General features: G+C 36.8%; 1 protein-coding gene across 1 annotated transcript; it reads left to right on the top strand.

The window, feature by feature from the left end:
- Nucleotides 1–107: 107 nt before the first annotated feature.
- On the top strand, nt 108–12,576 carry LOC108021928 (sterol regulatory element-binding protein cleavage-activating protein). Its single transcript, XM_017090751.3, has 7 exons — nt 108–1,228; nt 4,656–5,024; nt 5,087–5,270; nt 9,136–11,416; nt 11,478–11,680; nt 11,738–12,092; nt 12,157–12,576. The coding sequence occupies exons 1-7, from the start codon at nt 954–956 to the stop codon at nt 12,333–12,335; spliced, it is 3,846 nt and encodes a 1,281-aa protein (XP_016946240.3). The 5' UTR covers nt 108–953; the 3' UTR covers nt 12,336–12,576.
- The last annotated feature ends 8,404 nt before the right edge of the window (nt 12,577–20,980 follow it).

Below are 20,980 nucleotides of genomic sequence, written 5' to 3'. Positions count from 1 at the left end.
AACGCGTCCGTTGGTTCTTCCAGTGTAAATCTGAGCAGTTTCTGTCGAAAAAGAAACTCAGCTGTTCAATGTTTTGGTCTGGCTGGGAACTAGTTCGCTCACGCTGGCTCACGGCGAGCTAGCATTTTGTTCTAACGTGAGTGACGAAGCGCCGCGCATCGAATTCTGCAGTTTGCCAAAGAAAAACGTGCTTAATGCTTCAGCTGCTACATGCAACGGCTACTGCAATTGACCAACTCGTCTGGCCGCGTTTATGCTGAACCTTTGCTGCTGAAGTGCGTTCATCAACACATCGATCGGTTGTCCAGTGCCCCGCAACGTTGAACGCCACATGCGCCCTAGAAAAGAGCCCACTCGTTTTGCAAATGTTGATTTGATATCACTAAGAGGAGGCAGAGCCTTTTTCTAATACTTCCTTTAAAAGCGCGGAGCCAACGACTTTTAAATTTGATTAAGAATTACCCGTATGTTTGCTTGCGGGTGTTGAGGAAGTGTTGGTGAGCGCCGGCGAAAACGTCAATTAATGTGTGCAGCAACAACTGCAGGGCGTAAATAACGTGGGGCCAAAAGGTGCGAATGAAGCGCAAGAAAAAGAAAAATCAATAGGGAAAAGCAATGTTCTGGTGACCATGTATCGATATAGTCATCAAGCCCAGATCCAAAGCAAAATACCCGCAAGCAGCAGCCGTTCGCCAGTCGGCGCTAATAATAAACAAAATTAATAACGCAGTATCGGGGCGGTCGCTGCGTCGCCTTCGCAGACGATGCGTTGCAATCGGCAAGTTGCGTAATTTCCGCAGTCAATTGTGCGAATCCGATTCCGCGGAAAAGCAACAAAAAGCTAACTCATCTTCGCCGCTAAAACGTTGGAACAAAGTTCGGGTCGGAGTCTCCTCTCTTGTCCGTGTTTGCGTTTACCTCTGTGTAAGTGTAAGTTCTGTGCCAACAACAACATGGCCGCCGCAACAGATGGCTCTGGGTCTGCCAGGGCGGCCGCGGCAGCGGCGTCGACGTCGCCGCGAACAGCATCCAACAGCAGTGGTCAGACCGGCAAACCACCAGGATCCTCCCCCTCCTCGGCGGCTAAGGCGGCACCAGGCTCTGCGGCAACCTCCTCCGCCGGACTGCCCGCCTCCGTCTCGCACTTCTACTACAAGCATGGCCTCTTCCTGTCCAGCTACCCCACGTGCGCCTCCAGCATAGCCTTCATGGCTATTCTGCTTTCGTGGTGAGTGCCGAATGTGTTCGGACTTGACAGCGTTTTGGCAAATCCGCCGCACCTGTTCCGAAATCCGCTGAGATTTGACTAAGCAGGGGATATGGTTGTCGCGGTCGCATAAAAACAGTAATTTCTTAAGAAGAAACATTCACTATTTAGCGCGGTGTCCCTTAGTAACAACAATTTTTATACCCTTGCTGGAAGTAAAATAATTTCAGTCAAAAGTTTGCAACTCAGGGAAAGAGACGTTTTCGACCCGATAAGTACATATATATATATGCTAGCTCAGCATCACTAGACGAGTCGACATAGCCATGTCTGTTCGTCTGTCCGTCCGTTTCTATGCAAACTAGTCTCTCAGTTTAAGCTATCGGGGTGAAACTTTTTTTTTTTTGCAGGTGGTATATAAGTCGGAACCAGACGAATCGGATAACTACATCTTATAGCTCCCATAGGAATTATCGGAAATAAAATTAAAAAAAATAATATATCTTTGGTGTTTTTTAACATATAACCTTCTACGCTTGAAACAACATTTTTTAATTAGTTCTGAAATTCGAATTAATTTTTATCAAAATCGGACGACTATATCATATAGCTGCCATAGAAACAATCGGAAAATTAAAGGTACAATAATATGAAAAAATTATAGCTTTGGTGCTATTTGACATATAACCTTCTTAGCTTGGAAATAACATTATTTAACTAATTCTGAATTTCGAATTTAATTTTATCAAAATCGGACTACTATATCATATAACTGTCATAGGAAGGATCGGAAAATGGATGGGAAAATAATATGAAACAAAGTATAGCTTCGGTGTTTTTTGACATATTATCTTACAATATTGGGAATATCATTTTTTATATTTTTAAGAAATTATAATCAAAACTAAGAATACCTAACCTGTCAAAGAAACGATCAGAAAAATAATTAAATAATTATTTTTTTAATTTCACTGAAGTTAGTTGATTATTTCTTATACTTCCCTTTTTGTTTAATATAAAAACACCTACGCTTAGAAATTATATTTGTTAATTTGTTCTAAACTTTGAATTTAATTTTATCTAAATTCTCAACATATTCGGCAGTTTCACAAAAATCTATTTCAACCAAATTTGTCCCGGAAAGCAAATCTCTGTGTCACAGACGGCATTACGGGTTTCTAAATCCGCCGTATTTCGACACACGTTTTGATAAAATAAATCAACTTACAAATGCTTGCCAATAATAAAACTTTATTTAAGGCAACACTTATGAACTATAAACTATCTGCATACTACAAGTTTTATATTTACTACGTGTTAGATTTAAAAAAAGGCATTTTGTAAAACGTTTTGAAAAAGTTAGCTTAAAAAAACCGTCTGCAAACCGTCCATCCCGACAGGGCTACCAATTTGCGCGAACTTAAATAATATATGTTTATAGTACGGTACTTAATGTTGTAGTAAAAAATAAAACTTATTTCTGGTAAAAAGAAGAAGGTTTAAAAGAAGTTTTACTTATTGAGAAAAATTATGTAAACATGCCGTCTTTGCAAAAAGGTGGCAGCACTGTCGTGAAAAGTTGCCTTTTTTGGCGGATAAGAAGACGGCTATGAAGAAGAAGAAAACAAGTAAGTAAAAGTGAACAATTTTTGTTTAATATTAATTTAAACTAATAAACATTTGCTAATTTTCAGGTGAATTCTTTCGATTTATTCGCGAAAATAAAAGGACAAAGAACATTGTCAAAGGATTTACTAAGGGCTACTGTGTTCTTGTGGCCACTGCTTGGGAGGACCTGGCCAGTGATGGCCATGGACCACCATGTTAAACCGCTTCTTCTCTGCATCCTAGCTTCTTTAAGTTTTTGTCTCCGCAAGTGTTCTAGAGCAAGAATTCGTGCAGATGGCATTTTAGTTTGTTTTAAAACTCTCGACTATTTACAAATGTAAATAAACCAACTCTGCAGCTGCGAGCATCTGCTCAGGGCTGTAGTATGTAGCCTGACGGGTAATTTTTATTTTTTTTCGTTTATTTTGTTAATTACGCGCTTTGAACAAGTATTACTTTTGTAGTTTTGCAAGAAAACTATTAGTTAAGTTTAAAACTTTTTGAAATTGTCATAAGTTAAATAAAAATTGCTCGACACCTACCGGACCCAGCTTCATTATGCTAAAATGAGATTTAAATGATATTGTGTTTTTATTATCAATACCCATTTAGGTGGCAAAAAAAATTGAAGTGGACTGATCATTTAACACAATGAATATTCTGCAAAGTCAATTGAGTTTGCACACCACATGCAGGAAATCTGATGTTTTCACTAATACGGCACCAAGCGGCTATGGACGACACTAAACGCTTAGTGTTGCTAGGTGACGCCAGAATGCGCTAGGTGGTGCCATAGGTGTGTGAAAAAACAGATTTCCTTTTCTCTATCTCTCTCGCTCTCCATTTTGCTGATTAACGGATACCTCGTAGTAATATTTTTATTTATTTACATGGCATTTATTCGTAGACTCTTACTTTTACAATGCAATTTTTAAGGATTGTTATTATTATTTATTCTTTTTTTCAGATCATTTTTTTGACATCTATATGTTAGAGTAGTCCGAATTTTATTAAATTGAATTATTAAAAAATTATATTCCCAATATTGTAAGGTAATATGTCAAAAAGCCCGAAAGCTATAATTTGTTTCATATTATTTTCCCAACAATTTTCCGATCGTTCCTATGACAGCTATGTGATATAGCCGTCCGATTTTGATAAAATTTAATTCCGGCTGGTTCCGACTTGTATACTACCTGCAATAGAAAGAAGACTTTTGAGAAAGTTTCAGACCGATAGATTTAAAACTGAGAGTATCGTTTGCGTAGAAACGGACAGACAGATGGACAGACGGACATGGCTAATGGCATGACGGAAACGTCTCCTTCACTGCGTTGCAAACTTCTGACTGAAATTATTATACCCTCTGCAAAGGTGTAAAAACATGAATAAACTAGGAAAAAAAACAACCTAGACTGAAAGGGTTAAATAGGTTATGTACAATTTGTAATTGCAATTAAGATACAATTAAATATATTGAGGAAAATAAAAAGTTTGGTATGATTTTAAATGGGTTTTTACTATTTTCCATAACAAAAGCGGAAAAAACGAAATACTTAAAAATAAATACTTGGGTTGCGAATCTTACGAGAAAATATGTGGAACACATGAACATTTTTTTTCCGATTTAAACCGAAATGTCTATAATTCTTGTCCTTGGAATAAAATACTATTTCGGGAGCTTGCACATTGAGAACGGACGTGGCACCCTGCTGAAACAAACTTGCGCTGCGCAGGAAGCTCAGGAGTCTCAGCGTGCATGGGTCGGCGCTTTACAAAATCGCTTTGCTTTCTTGTATGACAGCAAGGCCTTTAATTACCATCTATTTCTTTTGTGCAGCTATCCGTTAATTAACATACCGTTGCCCGGGACAATACCCACCAAGATTGTGGTTCCTTACGATCCTGGGTCTGGCACTGCCACGGCCTACAATCATAGTGGCTCCCCAATCGCAACACCAGCCGCCGGCGTGCCTTTGCCTGCCGCACCCGCAAACATATACAATGGAAGTGCCATGAACCGCAGTCTTCCTTCACTGCTACCATGGGCGCAAAGCAGCCCCGCCTTTTTTTTTGTCCAGCAGATTACACTTCGAACCTGTGTTCTCCCTTGGAAAGAGGGAATGCAGCTGATGGATGCGTTTCGTGCGCCGCTTTATGAAGTTTTTAAATTGCTTGAAATTGTGCGCAATCACCAGAGCAACGAAAAGTGAGTAAATTATTCAGGTTTCCCAGCATCTGGAAAAAACTAATTGACTCAATTGTCCGCAGCCAGCGTAGCCTGGAGCACAACTGTTTGCATGTAGAAAACGTAAAGCGAGGGTCTCACGGGCATCTGGACCACATCTTTCCCGAGTACGGCTGCTTGCTTCTTTCGCCCGCCAACCTATGGACGCAGAATGCTCAGAATTTCACCCGAGACACAAACATTCTTAACACAATATTTCAGTACCATGTAAGTAGGTACCAATAGGCCCTACGTCCAAATAAGCCAATTCGTTTTTTCTTACCCCAAATTACCATTGGCCGGACTTTATAATTTGTGGTTTTATAAGTTAGCCACCTCTGTATATGCCGTATAAGTTTTATACCATTGCAGTTTATTAAAATCAAACAACTAAGCAATGGCATATTGAATTGCAGAGTGCCGAATGTAAAAATATAGAAAGTGTATTTATTTAGTAGATCATATATTACATTTTCGTCACAGAAGTGATATCAGAACTTTTGGTTGTTGAAGGTGCGATCGTCACTATATTTTAACCTCGTTAAGAGGTGTTTTTGTTTGATATCAGAAGGTTAGAGCGGTGTACACATTTGAAAATACCATCTTAAATTTCCTCGACCTTTAAGTGGAGTTGGCAGTGTAGGATCGATCCTCTAAACGGCTGATGTAGGCATTTTTGTTGATTAATAACTTTGAAACGGCTATTTTTACAAGAATATGCCGTATGCCAAAAGTTGAGGAATCTCAAGGGATATACAACTAAACATTTCATTTAAAAAGGCTAAATATTTTAAATAAAAAAAACTTCGGGTCATAATTTTTAAACATGTTTAGAAGGCGTACGTGGTATTTCGAAATACCTTTCTAACGAAGTATAGCACAAGCCTGTAGCTTCACTACTTCACATGTTACGGGTATACAAAATGTAGCTATTTATAGCTGTTTTTTCTCCAAACTAGCTTATCGTCTAGAATTTTCAGGACCCTAAAATTAAGTTACGATAACATTTTCAATTTAAGAGGACCCCGAAAATCTTGATTTGCGTATTGCTTTTGAACGGAGCACCCGACTTTGACAGTTAAGGTGTCATTCGATTTTAATTGAGAATAAAACTAGGCTTATAGCGGGGAGTAATTTTTCTCTCACAACAGTTGATTTTTTAAAGTTTGTATGCAATTCCTTTAGTTTTTCCGATGCCTTTCGATTGATGTATCACTCGAAACAGATGATTACTGTAGATTTATATTCATTCGTGTATATATAGTAGTCGCCTGGTGCGCTGCGTCACTACGTGAACTGCCATCCACTGTGATGTTATTTCTAAGGGAAGGAGGTTATATGTTAAAAAACACCATAGATATAATTTTAAAAATTGTTTTCCGATTATTCCTATGGGAGCTATAAGATATAGTTTGGGAAAGTTTCATCCCGATAGCTTTGAAACTGAGAGAACAGTTTGCGTAAAAACGGCCGGAAAGGCGGGCGTGGCTAGATCGACTCGTCTAATCGTAACCCTGATCAAGAAGTTATATGGGGCGTTTACAAACCGAACGAATTTGGGATAAAAAAAGTGTCACATTTTTGCTTTTCCTCAAAACTTTTTTTACGTTCACTTTTCGGAATATTAGTAAACACCTGTATAAGGATTTAAGCGAAAACAAAAATATTATTTTTAGTTAGAATTTTTTAAAGTTTGTAAAAAAATGCTAGTTTTTAAAAGGTACCCTCTGTTTGCAAGTCAATATCTCCATCTGTGGTTATCCGATTATTATCATGTCTTTTGCATACAATTTTCTTTGTAGGTTTTTTTTTTTAAAAAGAGGTTTTAGATTCTTTTAAAAAAAAAACGTACAAAGAAAATTTTTTTTATTCTAAAATATGCCTTTTTTTTGTCACCTACAATCTTTTTTTTTATAGGTCAAGGCAACTTCTGACTGAAATCATAATACACTCTGCAAGGGTATAAATATAGATTTTTTCTCCTCATTGAGGGAAAAATTATAAAATGTCATGTAAACTTTTTTTGAAATAATTTATTTTTGATTGATGATCAGTATTGATTTGCTCCCCTTTTATAATTTGATAAATCTTAAACTTAGAAATATATGACGGGATTTCATAATTTTAAATACTTAAAATTTTACATGTTTCTGGGATCGTTTTTATTCCAATTCACCTGTATTTCCCCCTTACTTTTTTGACTTATTAAATTTCAATACGAGTTACTATAGTAGTAAAAGTGTATATTAGATATGCCAGGAAGTATGTAACAAGTAAAAGGAAACGTTTCCGATCACCACAGCCATCTGTATGAAAGCCAAGATCTCGAAAAAAAGCTAGAAAGTTGGGATATTGCATTTTAATTTATAGGCTTCTTGCGTTTATTTTAGATAAGTTCATCTCCCACTCTAGCTCCCATTGTTATGCCTGACGTAAAAAAAAAACAAGAGAAATAGCTATAGTCCAAGGCTTGCGAGAGGGAAAGTAGTAAGTTTTAGATTGAGCAGTTAAAGTAAAAAGTTTGAAAATTATAACTGTTGGGACCGATTGGTATAATGCACTCGGCTGTTTACCTAGTTTTTGTATTACTAAGAACGTCAAACAACACCTCATATATTAAAATCCAAACAGGCAATGCCAGGGGGTCGTGATATATGTCTTTGAAAAGATAATTTAGTTTGCTAATCACGCTGCCTATAATAAACTTTTCTAAATATAAAACTATTAATCAGTAATTTAAGTTTGTCATCGACTAAAATTGGTTTTAATAAATAAAATATTAAAAGGCCATAAAATGTAATGTGTTTCTATAAGCATAAACAGCAAAAGTAAATTCAATTGCCATTTTACAATTTACTTAAAAACAAGAAAGGAAATTAACTTCGGCAAGCCAAAGTTTGTATACCCTTGCAGTTATAAGAAATAATCAACTTTAGTAAATAATTTTTTCATATTATTTTCCCACTAATTTCACGATTGTCACGTCCGATTTTGATAAAATTTAATTCGAAATTCAGAACTTATTTAAAAATTTTATTTCCATATTTGTTATATATTATTTTCCCATAAATTTTTCGATCGTTCATAAGACAGCTATATGATATGGTCGTCCGATTTGGATAAAATTTAATTCAAAATTCAGAAAAAATTTAAAATTATTTCCAAGCTTAGAAGGTTATATGCTAAAAAACACCGAAGATATAATTTTTTTTTATTATTTTACCACTAATTGTCCGATCGTTAATATGTCAGCTATATGATATAGTCGTATGTTTTTGATAAAATTTAATTCGAAATTCTAAACTAAATACAAAATGTTATTTCCAAGCTTAGAAGGTTATATGTTATCAATCACTGCGTTGCAAACTTCTGACTAAAATTATTATACCCTTCATTTGTCACTTGCAATCGATTTTTTATATGTCGGAGCTACTTTTTGTTTTAATGTTATTGAATTGTTTCTAAAAAGACCTCTTGTCAATAGAATCGGGCCTTTATGTACAAAAAAAAAAAACGTAAAAACTTTTAGATACTCGTTACTCAGCTAAAGGAAGTGAGAGGCAGATATATGCCCCATACATTTCAAGTGAATATTATTCTTTAGTGTTCTTTATAAGTGTATTACATGCTCGGCACGGCAATATGGATCAAAGGATTTGCATCAAATTTTGGAAATGTTGACAGTGGCATACAACATAAAACAACGAGCCTTGCTCTGAGCACTGTAGCAAGTTAACAAATGATAAAAACTTTCTATAAGTGAAGAAAATCGTCGCATCACTATCCAAACATGAAATTTGGTACAAAAGTCCGGGAAGAGTGAACAACAATAAAAATAACAAAACAGCAAAATGGATAATCGAAAATTTGATTATCCTTACCTTCCTCGTATTACTCGTAACAACCGGACGATCACAGTATATATTTATTTCTTCGAGTATATGTAGTAGTCGCCTTTCCTGGTGCTGTTAGTCACTACGTAGGCTGCCGTCCACAGTGATAACAATTTCCTGCTATGTATTTAAACTTATAAAATAACACAATATATTCGCGAATTTATATTTCTTATTCCGTAACTCTTACCTTTTTCCAGAACCTGCAAAAGTCAAAGGTTTCCGTCGCAGAAATGCTGTTCGGCCTACCCATGCAAGACACTGGCTTCAAACGCTATCCGTTGCGCGCTCGGTCACGAATTATACAGTATGCCTTGACCTTGGTCCTCAAGCACAACGACGTGGACTATCTTGAGACTCTTAAAAAAAAGCTGCAGCGACACTACCCGCCGCTGCCATCTACACCGTCGGCAAGTAAGTCGGTGGAAGAACCATCGACAATTACTTATATATTTTACCCGGGAGAGTACCGAATGTGGGAACTGGTGCCCTACACGGTGGCCTTCATACTAGTGTTCGCGTACGTTTACTTCTCTGTTCGTAAAATTGACGTTTTTCGCTCTCGCTTTTTGCTGGCTTTGTGCAGCGTAATAACAACGGCTGGAAGCCTGGCCATGTCCCTCGGCTTGTGCTTCTTTTTCGGCCTGACCATCTCACTGCAGTCAAAGGACATATTTCCTTACCTGGTAATCCTGGTGGGACTGGAAAACAGTTTGGTTATTACAAAGAGCGTGGTGTCAATGGACGAAACATTCGACGTGAAGATCCGCGTGGCACAGGCCCTAAGCAAGGAGGGATGGCATATATCCAAGACGCTTCTAACGGAGATTACCATTTTGACTATTGGCCTCGCAACATTCGTTCCAGTCATTCAGGAGTTCTGTATCTTCGCCATAGTCGGATTGCTTTCAGACTTTATGCTACAAATGCTCCTTTTTTCCACCATCTTAGCAATGAACATTAAGCGGACCGAATATACAACAGAGGCGAAGCACCTCCCTAAGATGCTGCTGAGTTGCACACAGGGGGCGGGTCGTCAAGATTTCCGCTTCTTTGGTGCTACCCCAACGCTGCCGCCCTTTGTTCCCGGCACATTTCAACGATCACAGTCGCATCCGAAGCTCTGTTTTGCAGATGCTGCATCTGTTAACGATCGGACAAGCTTGGTCAACGCCCGCGCCCCGCAAGAACAGCGAATTCCGAAGCGCATTAAGATTGTAAACTTTTGGGCTCGCACACGCTTTTTTCAGCGGGCTTTTATGATCTGGATGATTGTGTGGATATGCTCTATAGTGTATAATTCGGGGTGCCTGGAACAGTTGTTCAGTATGGAAAGTAACGGCACTATGAGAGCAACCTTTGAACTTCATCGACGCCTACAGGCGGGGCGTGGAGCCGTCAGCAGCTTTTTCGGGGGATGGCAGGCGGATCAGCAGATGCCCACAACAAGCCCCTCCGGGGGCAGAGGAATTTCAGAAACTTTACAAGCTCCACTCGCAAACGATATTAATGAGACGGTCGAGGAAATGCAGCGACTGCGCTACCCAAATTTTGACATAAATTTTTTTCTCTCGAACTTCCACTGGTCTACGATCATGAAACAGTACAACATTTCACTAAGTGGGCACTACGTAACCTTACTGCCAACCATTCGACTAAGCCACGTTATTTCGCCCGAACTGGCCACATTGTTGCGCAACCCGCAGGAGCAACTGCAACAGAATTTCCAGTGGAAAGCTTTGGCCGCTGCGCTTGATCCACTCGACTTTAACGACGATGATGTGCGCCGAGAGTCCCCGATGCTTATGGCTGGCGGAATTCCATTGGTTCCTAAGAGCCCCATGGAAATATTCTTCGCCATCCTTCTCTGCTGCATTAGCATCTTCGTGCTGTGCTACACAATGGTGGTCTTCTACCGCTGCATTTGTACCAGGAACTATGCCGAGTGGCGTTCTAGCTGGCAAGAATCCGAAGCGCCTTATAAGCAGACTGAGCAGATTCTCGAAGGTATGCCAACTCAAATAGCAGGCCACAAGCATCGCATTGAGTGTCTCGTCTCCGATGGTGCCTACATAATAAGCTGCTGCCTTAAAGGCCAAATCCGTGTGTGGGATGCACGCAGTGGTGAGCAGCTGACCAGCATCGCCCGCTCCGACATACAAATCTCTCATGTACGACCGGATGGACAGTCACTGGTGCGCAAGTTGACCGTGTCACCGGTGTGGTGTCTGGACTACTTTGACAACCTCATTGCAGTGGGCTGCGCTAATGGACGCGTAGAGCTGTGGGAGTCGCCTGCGGGTTTACTTAAGTGTGCATACCAGGAAGACGCCAAAAGTAACCAAGGTATAACCCATATCCACTTGAATGGCGATCGGGTGATTGTGGCTCGTTTGAGTGGTCGTCTTGATTTCTATCGCTTGGAGACGTATTACAAAGGAAAGCAGATAGACTGGGGGTTTACCTCGGCTTACAGACGCAGTACGTCAGAAATGATTTCCCTTAAAAAAAAACATATAACTTAAGAATGTTTCTCTTTCAGCTCACGTCCGAACAGGATCCACTGGAAGCCTTGGACTGATGATGCAACAGCAGCGTTATCAGCAGGATGCGACTCAGAAGACCACTAAGGAGGAAATGAAGATCACATTGGAGGGAGTGCGACTAGCCCATCAGCAACCAATCACCTGCATGCAGGTCGTTAACGACATGGTCTTTACCGGCAGCCAGGACCACACTCTCAAGGTGGTTTAACAAAAAGCATATTAAAATTATTTTATTAACTTTAACTGCTCTGCAAAGGTATATTGTCTTAACAACTCGGATGCAGAGTATACGCTTCACGGACACTGTGGGCCCGTGACCTGCCTCTTCGTGGACCGCTGGCAACCAGGCACCGGGGGTTCCGGTTCCCAGGACGGTCTGCTTTGTGTTTGGGATCTCTTTACCGGTGCCTGCATGTATAACATCCAAGCCCACGACGGCGCTGTCAGCTGCCTGGCTTGCGCTCCTAGCTATGTGATATCGCTGGGCACGGACGAGCGGATCTGCGTGTGGGAACGATTTCAGGGAAATCTGCTAACTACCATAAACATATCTAACGCTTACTCAAGTCTCTTAATGCTAACACCGTCGCTGTTGGTGACCAGCAAAATGGGTAAGGTTTTATCATGTGCTGCTTCTTGATTAGGCGTGCAATTGCTAAGTGAATAATATTCCAGGATCTCTTATTGTTTGGGATGTGCGCACTGGGCAGCCAGCTCGCGAGGTCAAGCTGGATTTTGCCAATCTGCAGCTGTGCCCCAAAATTATGATGCTTGCCTGCGACTCGGTAGTTTGTGACTACGGAAATGAGATCCGAGTCGTCCGCTTTCCTATCGTGGCAGACAAGTGCCAGTAAAGTGCAAAACATAAATTGAACATCGGTGTCGCTAGCATCTAGAAATAAGTTGACTCGCGGCTCTCACATATACATGTATACACCGTTAGTTCTCGCAGAAAATTACTATATAAACATTAAAGTCGAATTAACCCTAATGTTTTTGTATGATCATATGAGTTTAAAAAAAAATGTATGTACGACCTGATAAATAAAAACTATAGAATTACAAGTAATCTTAATAAAAATGTTTTAAGTTGGAGACATTGACTTTTGCATATACATTAATTTATTAATATTTTCACAATTTTTGCGTTTGTATCATATTTTAATAGTTTTAAGATCTATTACGCATTTGTTTTAAGTGTTGACCCTAAACTAACAGCTAAGCTTTGATATGTTAAGGCTATACACCAGAGGTGTCCACGATAATCTTTTCGGAATCTTTTCGATGCCTGTGCACCGAACGTTGATCCAAATTGTTTGTGTGGCAGAGACAAAAAAGGGAGCTCCCAACTGCTGGTATAAACTTAACGAAAAAGATAAACAGATATATTTTTTTATAGCGCCTCAGCATAACATCGATAACTTAGATTTTATATTAAAAAACTTACGCTTAATTTTCTACACTAAAACGGGGTAGAGATAGTTGTTTACAATCTGTTCGAGACATTGGTCGCTCGACAGATTTTTCAATTTTATTTTTTTTATGAAGCAAAATTTTGTGCCAAAGAGTCAAGATCTGCAAAACGTGCCACCCCTGTTTCGAAGGTCAGGTTTACATCGAACTTTGCTTTTCCAGTTCACAACGACAAAACAAAATCTTCGTTTGAACGGTTTTGTGAAATTTTGAGTTTTACCGGACTTATGGGATTCAGAATATGGCATTTTTGGCCCTTTTTGAAAAAAGTAATTATTCTATATCTTGGAAACGGTTGAAGATATGTTCAAGAAAGAATGTTAACTTCGGCAAGGCGAAGTTTGTATACCAATGCAGATAATAGAAATAATCAACGTTAGTAACACCATGTGCAATGATATAAAAAATTTTCATTATTTCTCTGACCGTTTCTTTGTCAGCAATATGTTAGGGTCATCCAATTTTCATTAATTTTAATTCAAAATTCCAAACGTAGGAGGTTATATGTTAAGTAACACCAAAGATATAATTTTGTTATTTTTTTTGTCATTCCTATGGGAGCTATAAGAAATAGTTGTCCAAAAGAAAAAGACTTGAGAAAGTTTCAGCTTGATAGCTTTAAAACTTAGAGACTAGTTTGCGTGGAAACGGACTGACTAGATCGACTCGACTAGTGATGCAGATCAAGAATATATATACTTTATGGGGTCGGAAACGCTTTCTTCTACCTGTTACATACTTTCCGACGAATCTAGTATACTCTTCTACTCTACGAGTAACGGATATAAAAACTACCCTTAAGCTATTTTGCAAGAGTTACTCAAGAATATACTAATGAAAAGATTGCGGAATGTAGTGACATCAAAGCCGGTCATTATACTTGCAGCCCAAGCTTCAGAACAACAGCAACTGTATAATATACAGTAGTGTGATATTTATAACATTTATTTTTATCAAATATACTGAAATAAAATAGAAGAAGAAGCAATAATTAATTTGTTCCTATATTTTCCCATTACTTATTTGTATGTCCCTTTGGTAAAAATATGATAAAGTCGTCAGTTTTTTTTTAATGTATACGAATTTTGAGATAATAAAAAAATAATATTCTCTGGATTAGAAAAAAATATGTAAAAAAGAATACCAAAAAGTTTAAAAAGTTTATTATTTCAACAGTGTTTCGACAATAATAATACGACTTGAGGGAAGATTTCATCCCGTGGCTTTAAATCTGACTAGACTAGTTTGCATAACAACGGGTATGGCTAGATCAAATCGCCTAGAGATTATTAAGTATATATAATAGCCATTCGTCAACAAACCAAAACGATTTCGCAACAAATCACTTTTAACAATTTTGATTTTGGTGGAACTTCTTTTTACATATACTATTTAGGCGAGTACGTTAAAAAGTAAATTAGGATTTTGATGAAAAAACCTTAAAGTATAACATTTGAAAATTTTGAACCATTATTTTTCAGCAAAAAAAAAAAAAAATGGATGAGCCGTTTGCAAGCTCAGTAGGCGCACCACAGAAAAGAGGTTTTGGAGGTGTACAGCATTACTAGTTACTATATCACCAGTAAACAAGAACCAAACATTATTTATTAGTTAAAATATTTCCAAAAGTAACTACGTTAAGTAGTTTTATACCCTTGCAGATGGTATTATAATTTCAGTCAGAAGTTTGCAACGCAGTGAAGGAGACGTTTTCGATCCCATAAGTATATAAGTATATGTATATATGTACATAAGTATAAGTTTATATATTCTTGATCAGCGTCACAAGACGAGTCGATCTAACCATGTCAGTCTGTCCGTCCGTTTCTACGCAAGCTAGTCTCTCAGTTTTAAAGCTATCGGGCTGAAACTTTCACAAAAGTTTTCATTCTATCGCAGAATTTGCAAAGTGATTTCAATTGGGATGTTTTGCTTGCAAAAGATTTCACAAGTGAAACTCTTTAGAAATCTAGAATTTCCGAAGTGATTTCAATTGGAAGTTTCACTTACAAGGAATTTTACTGGTGAAACTCGTTGGAAAAATCCAGCATTTTTGAAGTGATTGTACTTGGGACGTTTCACTTGGAAGAGAGAGACCATACAACAAATGAGTATAAGTGAAATCCAAAGTGACTTTGAAAAAGTTTCCTTTCCATTTGTATACCCTTGCAGAGGGTATAATGAATTCAGTCAGAAGTTTTCAAAGCGTCACTAGGCCAGTCGATCTAGCCATGTCCGTCCGTTTCTTCGCAAACTAGTCTCTCAGTTTTAAAGCTATCGGGCTGAAACTTTCCCAAATGTCTTCTTTCTATTGGAGGTAGTACATAAGTCGGAACCAGACGGATCGCACAACTATTATAGCTTCCATAGAAATTATCGGGGAAAAAATTTAATAAAATTATATCTTTGGTGTTTTTTAACATATGACCTCCTGGCCTTTATACGTATACCCCGAATGAGTATAAAATTACTCCGAAATAGTGACAATGTGACCACATATTCTTACTAAAAAATGCCATACGTATCAAAATGACACCAAAATAGTGTCAAATAGATGATCTTCGTATCAGAGATTTTTGATACTCAATAGTATCACATTGACATTGATCACTAAATATTGGCGTATTGATTGGATTTTTTTTAGGTGTATATATATATATTTTTAATCAGGATCACTCAGGATCTTAGTGATCTTCGCATTTGCCTTTGCCTTTGTCTTTACCCTTGCCTATGCCTTTGGCTTTGAGGTCCGCTCTTGGTTCCCCAACCGAAATAAACAAATCAATCTTAAAGTAAACATCAGCTTCCGTTCGAAACCCAATCAATTGCGCGTTCCCTATTCCAAGCCCCAAATAAACTACATTGGTCAGCATAATTGAATTTCACAATAGAATGCGACATTTTCATCATGAGCTTTTATTTTAAACAAAAAGAATCTTCTTGAAGCTCCAGAAAAGCTTCTGGACGATGTTCTTTGGAATAGATTTAAGATTGGATCTTCATCCTTTTTTGAGGAAGACCGCGAACGGTTTATAATTCGAAAAAAATAAAAATGTCTTGTATTATTTGTATTTTAAATAAGGTTTAACACCAAAGATATAAAAGAAAAATTTTATATTTATTTTTTCCCCATACAATCACAAATTTAACTGGCGCCCAACGTGGGGCCGCGTTATAAAAAGTTCCAAAAAATTATTTAATGAAAACTTAGTTAAATATAAACGGAGCTCGCGCGGTTAACAACTCTACATCTTTAGAGGAAAAATTAAAAAATCCACCAAACGACACAACAATGTCACAGTGATTGATTTAAATGGAAAGCAAAAAATAATCCATTTAAAGGTGAATTTAAAAAAATAAAGGTGGACAAACAAGAACCAACAACAAAAAAATACAAGACGCTGAAACTAGCAAGCCCAAAGAAGGAAGAAAGGGCATTCTTTAGGCCATCAATCAACGCTGTAGAATATTTTTTCGCTGACAAGGAATATCAACCCCCAACCTCTCAGAAGGAAGACACCTCCGGGACAGTATCGTGAGGAATTAAAGTTTAATTATATAAAATTAAAAATAATAATTTAAGACCAGGGTAAAGAAAAGAAATAATAAATTTAAAAATGGCAACCGGAGGTCCAGAACCAAATTTTTCAGCAGGTAGTGTAGCCTCAGCCGGCAACCTAACGTTGGAATTAATTAATAGATTAATAAATGTTCAATTAAGTGAAGTAAGCAGGAAAATAGATGGATTAGAAGGAAGGTTGGCCACAGATGCAAAAACTGTGGAGGATTTTAAGATACAAGCAATTGACCCAACTATAAAATACAATACATTACTTGAAGTGGTAAAATCTTTACCAAAATTCACAGGGGAACCAACCCAATATGTCTGTTGGAGGGAAGCTGCTGGAATAGTAATGAGTCTTCATAAAATCCAGAGTGAACAGTATTTTATCGCCCTAACAATTTTACGAAATAAAATTATGATGCTCTTACCAATCATGGCACCCTTTAAAATTTTCAAGCAATCTTATCTAGATTGGATTTTATATATAACGATAAACGACCAATACATATTCTAGAGTCGGAACTAAGTATTCTCAGGCAGGGACGAATGACAGTTACTGAATACTATAACAAAGTAAATAAAAAAATGACTTTACTAATTAACAAAACCATAATGACACACGGAAAGGACAGTGTAATAACAAAAGAAACACACAAACAATAAGGGGCAACGCTCTACGAATATTTATATCCGGATTAAATGGATCTATCTCAGAAACTCTTTTCTTATTAAATCCACCAGATTTGCCCAACGCTTTGGCAAAGGTCCGGGAATTAAAATCAAACAATTTCCGTGCTCAATTTGCGTACAGGTTTAATGGGTTTAAAAATGAAAATAAATATCAGGGTAACAACTTACGATTTGATCAAGTACGACAATATAATAATAATAATAAAACGGGCAATCATTGGGGTAATAACCAAAGTTATAACTGGCCACAAAGGGGAAATTTTCGGCATAACAATAACCAAAATAACAGCAACAAGCTGTCGAGCCAATGGATGTTGATCCATCGATTCAACTGTAGAATAAAGCTAATAACAATCGGCAGCCGAATAATAATTGGCAGGCAAATAAAAATCAAGGAAGAAATAACAATTGGCAGGCAAATAATAATCAAGGAAGATATAATAATAATTATTATCAAAATAATAATCGTTCAAATTATTATCGCCCAAATCAAAATAGAGAGCAAACTCAAGCTAAAAAAAAGGGAACCAGAGGGAACTGTAAATCCAGCGAATAAAGTAACTATATTAAATAATATTAATAAAGATCATTTTTTAGACGAGACCCCTACAGAAGAATGCCCTATTTAAATAGGATAGGCAGAAAAACTGAGAAGCAGTTAAAAATTTTGATAGATACAGGAGCCACTGCTTGTTATATAAAAAAGGGAATTTTTGAAAATAAAAATGACTTATCAATATATAAAAAGGTAACTACAGTTCATGGGTATTCAAATATTAAGTATTACAATATTATAACTATATTTGGAACACGACATTTATTTTATGAAATAAAAGGATTGGAATCTGATCTTCTAATTGGATTCAATTTACTAAGAAAAAATGGAGCTATAATGAATATAGCAAAGGGAGTTTTGGAATATAAAGGGAAAACAGAAAAGTTAAAATATTACGATAATGAGGGAAAAGATGAAAAAGGTTTAATTAAAGAAAATAATAGTCTTCCGTTAAAAGAATTTATTATATAAAAATATTTTGATGAGAAAAGTAGAGAAGACACAGATTCATTATTTGTGGAAAATAGTGAGAAAGGCTTGGGAACTAAAAATCATGAGAACGCCGACGTAGAAATATCCGTCAACAAAAATACAAATATCTTGGGAACTAAAAATCCTGAGCCGACGTAGAAATATTCGTCAACAAAAATAAAAATATCTTGGGAATTAAAAATCCTGAGAGTGCCGACGAAGAAAATACCGTAAAAAATCGAATAAATAAAAATCGTTTGAAATGTAAAAATTCAAGCCCGCCGTCGTTGAGGAATCCGACAAACAACAGATAAATAATATAGGTACAGATCAATTAGAAGGACAAAAAAAGAAAATAGTTCACTATATTGAAAAAGAGCATTCAAAGATAAATATGCAAATTCCTTTTAGAACAGACATAAAGGGGGAAAAAATCTTATTCACGACAGGCCAATATTCGGGAAACAATATCCGTATGCTTTATCTGTCATCGACTCTGTGAATAGCGAAATCAGTAGAATGTTATCAGAAGAAATTATAAGGCCTAGCCGAAGTCCTTACAATTCACCAGTTCTTGTAGTCCCAAAGTTTAAGTTAAGAATCGTTATTATATTAGATTATAAAAAATTAAATAAAAGCACCATACCTGACAGGTACCCAATGCAAGACCCATCAGTAATTTTATCTAATTTGGGGAAAGCAAGATATTTTTTTAGAATCAGGTTTTCATCAGATACTAATGAAAGAATCTGATGTCGAAAAAACATCTTTTTCAATAAATAATGGAAAATACGAATTTTTTAGAATGCCATTCGGATTAACAAATGCACCGAGAATTTTTCGGCGAGCAATGGATGACATCTTGAGAGAACAAATAGGGAAAACATGTCATGTCTACATGGACGACATTATAATATTCTCAAATTCGATTGAACAACATTATAAAGACTTAAACAAATTGTAAATATATTATTAAATGCAAACATGTAAATCTCTTTAGAAAAATCATAGTTTTTTTTTAACGCGAAACCAGTTTCCTAGGATACATCGTATCTTATAACGTCATTAAGACAGACCCATTACTAAATATCCGCTTCCAAAAAATATTCGGGAACTAAGAAGTTTCCTAGGCCTTTCGGGCTATTATAGAAAATTTGTTTTAAACTACGCATTTATAGCCAAACCTCTAACAAAGTATCTTGGCGGTCATAATGGCAAAATTTCAAAAAGAATGTCAACAAAAATGTTAATTCAGTTGGATGACCCAGCTATTAAAGCTTTTAACGAGCTGAAAGAAAATCTTATTGCGCAAGTAGAACTAGTTCAACCGGACTATAAAAAATTTACCCTGACCACCGACGCTTCGGACGTCGCAATTGGTGCAGTTTTATCTCAAAAGGTAAACCGATTACTTTTATTTCAAAAACCTTATCCAAAACAGAAGTTTATGCAACTAATAAAAAAGAACTTTTAGCTATAGTATGGGCTCTTAAAAATCTAAGAAATTACTTATACGGATTAATTGGAATTAAAATTCAAACCGATAATCAACCATTATCTTTCGCAATCTCTGATAAAAATCCTAATATAGAAATGAAACGCTGGTATTCCTTCATAGAAAGTTTCACTCCAAAAATCATTTGTAAACCAGGTACCACCAATGTAGTTGCAGACGCCTTATCAAGGATTCAGATTAACAATTTAACTGAAAGTAACGAATCGGTCTCAGATCAAAGCACTCAGCATTCAGCAGAGAGTAGTTTTGAGAATGTTATACAAGAAACCCGAAAACCCTAAAACCAGTTTAAGCAACAATTGCTAATAGCAACGGCGATACAATACATAAGTCGATTAATATATTCGAAAATACCAGACATACAGTAGAATTTGACACTCCCGAAAATTTGATATCAATCTTAAGAGAATACATTTCTCCTAATATAACAGTAGGTATTCATTGTACTTTAGAGTACTTTTATAGAATTCAAAAACCACTTAAAGAAAATTTTATGAAAAGAAGAATATTTGTCCAGGATGTGGAAAATTCTGAAGACAGAGCACTTATAATCGAAGAAACACATTGTAGAGCACACAGGAGACTTGATTAAAATGATAAACAAATCGTATTATTGGCCAAACTTAACTAAAGAATATATAAAAAACTGTAAAATTTGCAATGAAAACAAATATAACCGATATCCAATTAAAATTCCAATTGGACAAGCCCCAATCCCAAGTAAAGAAGGAGAAAATTTACACATTGACATATTACGCTCAAAGTCTCACTTTCGTAACTTGCATTGACGTCTGTTCGTGAACGGTTGCAGTCTTTAATAACTTCTCATCTTTAGGCGCATAATGCCATCACTATCCTATATATTCAATCTATGTAAAAGAAAACCGCCATATATCTATATACATATCTTTTTTCGCCTCTGGCAATGCTGCTATGGCGTCTCTTGGTGACATTCAACTTAGTATCAAATAGGCTTCGAAACTGGCAAGAATAAAAATTAATACAGTCCACACAACGAAATCTTATCTATTTTTAACCATATTGCTGGTCCATCGTTCCGGATTCTTGGACAGTTTTTGAAGTGCTTTGATTCTCAGGGTAATTGTTTGCCATGGAACAATTAAAATCATTAGTGAAAAGCCGTGCCAGACTCAAGGCCAATATCACACGTGTCTTGGCATGGGCTGAACAAACGGAAAGTGCAACACACACAGAGATCGTCACACGT

This window comes from Drosophila biarmipes, chromosome 2R (assembly GCF_025231255.1).
Source record: "Drosophila biarmipes strain raj3 chromosome 2R, RU_DBia_V1.1, whole genome shotgun sequence".
Taxonomy (NCBI): Eukaryota; Metazoa; Arthropoda; class Insecta; order Diptera; family Drosophilidae; genus Drosophila; species Drosophila biarmipes.
Note: the sequence above shows the minus strand (reverse complement) of the source record. Positions and strands in the feature narration are given on the sequence as shown.